Here is an 8,293-nt window from a genome sequence, read left to right as displayed (position 1 = left end):
GTTATCAAGTCATAGTTATTTTTTTTTAGCTGAACTATTTATTATATAGAAGAATTGGTATTATATTTTTATAAGGTAACAATATAATAACAGTACTGTTGTATCAATATGAAGAATTAACAACATACATTTTTAAGACAGCTATTTTTACTAATTGGTTACAACTTGCATTACAGACCAAATAAAGCATATGCCTGATGCCTATAAACATTGCATTGTATTAAAATGAAAATACAGAATATTACAAAAGGGTAGAAAAAAGGCAATTATAATGATATTGTGTTGTTTACCTTACAGGAGAGTCAAGAACCTATTTAACATTTGTTTCCTAGGTAGCCTTGTTTAAATAAGTGCTGTATATCTACTTCATTCTACAATTTTCTTTTAATTCTGTAAAGTTTAGATACCAGAAACTTGCAGAAATTTTCACCACCCTGGATACATGATTATGTTTCTGTCTTACAGGAACTGACACTGACAGCTGCACATTTCCCATTTAAATCTCTTTTAAAACGTTCCCCTGATGTCAACATGCTAAGCTGGATTCTCAATCTTCTCAGAAATGATGATCGGATTAGGTAGCAGGACTTTTCCAAATGTCTTTCCCTCCATTCACATAGCATGCAGAAGGAGCTATTACATGTGTGTGTTGCTAGTTTTCCTTCATATTTACTCAAATCTCCAAGGTGAGTTTCTTTTATGTTAGACTGAGGTTTATATTCCGGTAGTAGGTATTTAAACCTATTTGTAATTATTTTGTTTGTTATATTGTGTTCTTGTTTATCTTTTAGTTATAATTTTTGCTTAGAAAATTTAAACCAAAGTAATTGATAAAAATAATCATGTTTTTTGTTTTGTTTTGCAGACGAAAGTGTTAACTATAAAAACAGCAACAGAATTAAAGGGCTTATTTTTTCAAACACTTTTATTGCTCCAAATTTTGCTGCTTGAAAGAACGAAATTAAACCATAATACATTGTTTGTCAGGTGAATTAAATAGAATTTTGCAACCCAAGAAGATAAATAGATGTAATGGAATGCATGTGAAAAGATAAAAAGAATTGCATTGAAAGAAGACAACATCAATTATAAGAGAGCATGGAAATGCAATTATCTTGTTATTTTAGAACCTTATAGTAAAATTAATTAAGAGTGAGCGATAACTATTATTCTTCCATCTACATCAATGGTGCTTATATCTGGGACTCCAAATACAGGCAATGAGGCAAGGAGATCTAAGGGGAAATCAGATGTTCAGTTTGCTGAAGATGGCAAAAATGGTAATGGCCTGTTACAGGATGCCAATGGACTGGAAGAAGAACATGAACAGAATGAACAGTCATGGCGGGGAACTGCTGATCCTCTGCCACAGCTCCTTGCAGTTGTACCCGCCTTAGAAAAGTGTGCTAACAGATGCACAAATGATCTGGGTGTGGATGAAGAGTGTGAAGAATATGATGACTTCTCTGAACTTTCTGACACAAGAAGCATTGCATCTGATGATTCATTTTATCCACCAGATATTGTGACCAAAGGTTGGAATTATGGAGATGAAAATGAGGATGAGGATCGGTATGGATGTACATTTGATAGTAACAGTTTCCAGAGTTTGGATAGCATCCCTAGTCCTGAACCTCTTACTGTTTTTAAAGCCTGCACTACTAACAATGCAATAGTTTTGAAAGCTCTCATGCGTCAAGGCTTAACGGAAGAAGACATTTGTGAAACAGACAGAAACAACAGGGTGAGTTTAACTCATTATTTTACTCTGCTGCTTTACTTTTTTTGAGTGACTTATTACTACTAGCAATAATTTTAATAATACCAGCAATAATATGCTTTATTCTTTTGTATAATGACCCAATATTTTGAAACTATGGGCAATTGAATAATACAGGCGATGAGAAATAGAAATGTATCAACACATGTTTACATTGCAGGTTGCAAAAAAATTTGACTTCATTTACCATATTGCTCATTGAAGCCTTGCTTGGCCGATTTATTATCCTGTCATTGTCAGTGACAATAGAAATAGCACATGTATTTTATGAAGCCAGAATTCAAAACATAGTGTAATTTTAACAGGAATTCTGTAAGATCCATTCAGAATAACCACCCTACAGTTTGAATATGATATCTTAAATAAACTAAACATTATAACAATAAAATAACTTGTATTCACTGTTCAAAAGCCAAATATCACTGAAGGTTTTGAATTATTAAAGCTACTACAATTGCTTTTTTAGAGCTGGGCCTTACATTTTTTTTATAAAATTGGACATAAGTAAATAATATAGGGGATACCCCTTCCTCCCTCTCTCCCCTACCAACCCCCTTCTAATCCCTTCTCCTCCCCTCTTCTGCTCTTCCTCTACCCTTTGTCGCCTTCCCTTCCTCTCAGTCTTAACTCATACCTATCCTATCCCCGCAGCTTCCCATCTCCTGGCTCAAATTCCTAGCCAGGCTTACCCCAATCATGCCCATATCGCTCACCCTGTTCTACAGTCTCCCAGATCTCTTGTGTTCTTTGACACTCTCCTCTATAAGAGTGCCTAACCGCTACCTCCACCACTAACGATTGGGCATGTCATGGAGGATCTAAATCCTCCCCTCCCTCTCTTCCCCAGTTATTTACCCTTGCTGTTAATAGGTTGTAAGCCCATAACATTTCAACTTACTTTACTGCAACATTTGACAGTTTATCACCCCCTAGTGTATTTTATATAGCCATACTGTACCTGCTTTATACTTATAACACTTACGTTGTTTCTTGTACTTTTATACTTGTACCGATTGTTCCCCTCTTTCAAAGGTTTTTATACCAGAAAATTTACGACTGACACTCCCCCCCCCCCCCAAGGCACAGTTTGCACCCAGATGGGGTGTCTGGGGTTGCTAGACAATACATTGGGCCAAATTCTCAAAAAACCTGCCTAACTTAACTTTCAGCAGTTAAGTTACACAGGCGTTAAATTTCTACCTAAGTGCCCGATCCACAAAGCACTTACCTAGAAATTACACGCCGTGTAACCTAAGTGCCTCCGTCGCAAGGCGGTCGTCTGCTCAAGGGGGCGATTCCTATTCAAATGAGGCGCTCTCCCGCGCCGACGTTCGGCGCATGCGTGTGACGTCATTTTTCCCGACGTGCATCGCGCGAACGTACTTTACGCCGGGCTTTGTGGATCGTGACGGGACAATAAAGTTGCGTCGGGTAAAAAAAAAAATACGCGCCGGGAAAAAAAATTAGAAATTTAAAAAAAAACGCGGCGATCGAAAAAAAAGGTTTGTTTTTACAAGGTCTAAACAGTTTAGGCCTTGTAAAAGCATCCCTAATTTTACGTATGCAAAACGTAACTTACGCAGAAAACACAAAGCTAAAAAGCTTTGTGGATCTGCCTAAGTCCTCATTTGCATACACAAAGCGGCATTTCGACTCGAAATGCCCCCAGCGGCGGATGCGGTACTGCATCCTAAGATCCGACAGTGTAAGTGTCTTACAGATGTCGGATCTTCTGACTATCTTTGGAAAAATCCTTCTGAGGATCGTTTCCAAAGATAGCCACAGGGATACGCAGGCTGAACAGCAGTTCCGCCTGCGTATCTCCTTTGAAGATTTGGCCCATTGTACTTTACAATCAATATCTAAACTTGCTTAAATTGTACTCTGTACTAGAACCTACTGAATGGCCGTTATTGTTCATTTTTATTGTTGTTCTCTCTGATAAGTCTCAAGTCTGATAAGTCTCAATAAAAAATATTAAACTAGTAAATAATATAAAAAATATCAGCTGAAGAGCAGACATGAAAGTGGGAAGTATGGAGGGACACTGAACAGTAATTTTCCAGAATATTATAATGTTCCATTTTGTCCAATATTAGAATATCCAAAGAGGTTATTCCTAAAATAATCAAAAAATGTAATTAGATATAGATGTTAAATGTTTATTTTTAATCAATGTTGCCATAATCTAAAATGTTTGCTTTTTCTGCATAATTTTGAGGAACATAAATGCTATGCACAAAGTAGAATTGACAATAGTTTGGTGTCTTACACATGTATTCTCCATACTGAAAGATGTTATGTGAGCATCACTCATGGCTTGAATTACTACTACAGGCTAACATTCTCACATCAGGTTCATACATACATGCTAAATTCCACAGTACCTGGCTAGTGCTACTGGTTGGGTTAAGAAAGTGTGTTTTTCTCTGAGCCACAGTTTTATAATGTCACTTTTGTTATGTAAATAGTATTCTAGAAAGACGTATTACATGAAAGTGCATCTTTTAACAAAGACTTTTCCACAAAAAAGCTGAACATTTTTCACCTTTTCTTATAATATGTGGCTACCAAACCAATAATGCGGCCTATGCTATGGAATCACTTAATATACAGGATTCATGTCAGAAGCTCTCCTAATCAGTGGCGTAACTAGAAACTTCAGGGCCCTCGATGCAAGAAACCATAAAGGGCCCCCCTGACCCCCGGACAGGGCTCTTTTCTCCAAGCCCGGCGGTGGAACAACACGGGGCCGGACGCAAGTGGGTGGCTGCATATAAAGGAACCGATTTCTCCATTTCCCCCTTCGTCTCCTCCTCTCCCTCCCGCAGGCATTCAGCGGCTGCAGGAGGAAAATGGAGAGATCGGTTCCTCTATGTCAATGTTTCTCAAAAAATTTCCAGCCAGGGCACACTTGAAATATAGGAAAATATTTGGAAACAACTGCGCTAAGGTAAGAGATTGGGATTAATAAGCAGCAATTAGATTGTGTATAAACAAAGAAATAACGAATAAAAAAGAATAATTGCGCTAAACCCAAATGTGCACTTGTATTAAACTTGTGAGCAAGTGCATGTGTAAACCATTGGATCTATATGATTCAATGGAATCAGGGGGCCGTGATTGCCTACCCTGCTAACAATGGTGTATATGAACCCAGTGATCAATAACACAAATGGTAATGAACCATAACTCAAAAGATTGTTGAAATGAAAAATAACAAGATTAGTGATATAAAGTCCATAAAGTCCAAAAATGATTTTTGGAGATAAGTAGTAAGTCCATATGACAAATGAAGACACCCGTGAAAAATCCAGGAATATTGTAGATTATGCACCAAACGTGAATCCTCCACCAATCATGCAGCTGCTTACCAGAAATCTGGGTCCTGCCGGACCACTATCAACATATCTCTCAACCAGAGATTTTGTAAGGCAGTAGTGACTCCTCCACTTGTACTAGAACCAATCCGTACTCAACGATGGATATAGAAGACAACAAGACAGAGCTCCTTTCCAGGGTCCTTTATGACTATGAACGAGGAATTTGTATTCCTCGTTCATAGTCATAAAGGACCCTGGAAAGGAGCTCTGTCTTGTTGTCTTCTATATCCATCGTTGAGTACGGATTGGTTCTAGTACAAGTGGAGGAGTCACTACTGCCTTACAAAATCTCTGGTTGAGAGATATGTTGATAGTGGTCCGGCAGGACCCAGATTTCTGGTAAGCAGCTGCATGATTGGTGGAGGATTCACGTTTGGTGCATAATCTACAATATTCCTGGATTTTTCACGGGTGTCTTCATTTGTCATATGGACTTACTACTTATCTCCAAAAATCATTTTTGGACTTTATGGACTTTATATCACTAATCTTGTTATTTTTCATTTCAACAATCTTTTGAGTTATGGTTCATTACCATTTGTGTTATTGATCACTGGGTTCATATACACCATTGTTAGCAGGGTAGGCAATCACGGCCCCCTGATTCCATTGAATCATATATCATATAGATCCAATGGTTTACACATGCACTTGCTCACACTTGAAATATACCCCTAGGTGAATGGGACTGCAATGCAACCACCCTGCAACTGTGTGCATTGCATGCAGTTGCAGCATAGTGATGATGCATTTAAGGGGTTAAAACAGGCAGCCAGGAGGCAACATATTGCCTCTTTACCGGCTGTTAAATGCCTCTGAAAAGAGATCTGAGCATGGATTGCTTTTCAGAGGAACAACATTTTCTTGCTGGTACTATGAACAAGCAAAAAAAAAAAAAATCGGTTCTGATTGTACACATATAGGGGGTCATGTAAACACACATACATACACACATAATACACACACATATACTGTATATATACATATATACACACACACACATATATATATATATATAAATACACACACACATTATATATATATATATATATATATATATATATATATATATACACACACACACACACATATATAAACCAGTGGTGGCTGATGCTCAAATTTTTTTGGGGGCACAAGCAAACTGAAAAATTCTTTAAAAAAAACACATCAATTGCAGCCTCACTGTGCCCATCAAACACAGCCACTGTGCCCATCAAACGCAGCCACTGTGCCCTGAAATGCAGCCACTGTGACCCCGCCTGCTTGCAATCTGCCTAGCACTTAGCCTGTCTCGGTGGGGCAGCGGGTGACCACGACGAGCAGTGTCCTCCACGCGTCTCCTTCCATCCTCTCCTCCTGATAGGCGTCCAATAGTGGCGCCTGTCGTTTCAGCCAATCAGGTGACAGGTAACAGACCCAAGCATCTGATTGGTGGAGAGGCAGTTCAGTGTTATGAAAGCAAATATTCATTCGCTTTTCTAACACACCTATTAGTGCTTCAAAAACACCCCTGCCGCTGTAATTCAGGCACCCGGGATCTGAAAAGGGTCCGGGCGCCTCAATAGGGGGTGGCAGCGGCGGCCATAGATAGATTCATGCATAGCATGAATCTATCTATTGGTGATAGAGGGGGTGGCTGGTGACTGATATAAATACATACATGCACACACATACATGCACACACACGTGCATACATACATGCACATGAACACACACACACACGAGCACACACACATGAACACACACACACATATAAACACACATACAGTAGATAAAAAACAGCAGTCCTTTTTTACCTTAGCTCTTCCTGCTGGGTACTGCACTGTAGGGGGAGACAAAGAGCACAGCACACACTTCTTTCACTTTGTAATCAATGTGACGAGCTCCCTGCACAGTGCCAATTACAGTTCGGCTTAGGATAGGGGAGCCCGTCTCCGCTCCTATCAAATTACTGTATATAGGGGGCCTTCGAGGGCGCCCGGTCGCCATGGTGACCTGGGCGACCCCTATAATTCTGTCACTGCTCCTGATTGTTGTTTCTCCATGCAGTCACTAGTAACAGCGATCTGTCTCCTCCCCCAGTCAGTCCCCTCCCCCACAGTTAGAACACACATTGAGGGAACACATTTAACCCCTTGATTGCCCTTAAAGCGGAGGTTCACCCATGGAGAACACATTTTCCCCATAGCTGGATGCTCGTTTTGTCTAGGGGAATCGGCTATTTGTTTTAAAATATGATCCGTACTTACCCGTTTACGAGATGCATCTTCTCCGTCGCTTCCGGGTATGGGCTGCGGGACTGGGCGTTCCTTCTTGATTGACAGTCTTCCGAGAGGCTTCCGACGGTCGCATCCATCGCGTCACGATTTTCCGAAAGAAGCCGAACGTCGGTGCACAGGCGCAGTATAGAGCCACACCGACGTTCGGCTTCTTTCGGCTACTAGTGACGCGATGGATGCGACCGTCGGAAGCCTCTCGGAAGACTGTCAATCAAGAAGGAACGCCCGCTCCCGAAGACCCATACCCGGAAGCGACGGAGAAGATGCATCTCGAAAACGGGTAAGTACGGATCATATTTTAAAACAAATAGCCGATTCCCCTAGACAAAACAAGCATCCAGCTATGGGGAAAAGAGAAAAAAAAACACAAATGGGTGAACTCCCGCTTTAAGCCCTGTACACATGATCGGATATCTGATGGAATCTAATCTGATGGATTTTTTCATCGTCATATGAAGCTGACTTTCATCAGTCTTGCCTACACACCATCGGTCAAAAATCCGACCGTGTCCAAACGCGGTTATGTAAAACACTACGACGTGCTGAGAAAAATTAAGTTCAATGCTTCCGAGCATGCTTCGACTTCGACTTCTGAGCATGTCCAATGAAAACGGTCCATCGGTCTGTTTCCATCAGACAAACCGATCGTGTGTACAGGGCTTAAGTGTTAACCAGTGTAATTTTGTTTATGGTCAATGGTCAATGGTCCCAAAAAAGTGTCAAAAGTGTTCGATCTGTCCACCGCAATGTCCCACTAAAAATCACAGATCGCCACCATTACTAGTAAAAAAAAAAGATAAAAATGGCATAAATCTATCCCCTATTTTGTAAACGCTATAACTTTTGCTCAA

General features: G+C 40.1%; 1 protein-coding gene across 1 annotated transcript in view; it reads left to right on the top strand.

Annotated features, from left to right (window-relative positions):
* The first annotated feature begins 361 nt into the window (after positions 1 to 361).
* The window catches only part of ANKRD33B (ankyrin repeat domain 33B), a 125,361-nt gene continuing 117,429 nt past the window's right edge, over positions 362 to 8,293 (top strand). The window contains exons 1-2 of the mRNA XM_040353392.1: positions 362 to 686; positions 866 to 1,744. Coding sequence (XP_040209326.1) covers positions 1,187 to 1,744 — 558 coding nt within the window. The 5' untranslated portion in view covers positions 362 to 686; positions 866 to 1,186. The remainder of the gene's footprint in view (positions 687 to 865; positions 1,745 to 8,293) is intronic.

Source organism: Rana temporaria, chromosome 5, assembly GCF_905171775.1.
Source record: "Rana temporaria chromosome 5, aRanTem1.1, whole genome shotgun sequence".
Taxonomy (NCBI): Eukaryota; Metazoa; Chordata; class Amphibia; order Anura; family Ranidae; genus Rana; species Rana temporaria.
Note: the sequence above shows the minus strand (reverse complement) of the source record. Positions and strands in the feature narration are given on the sequence as shown.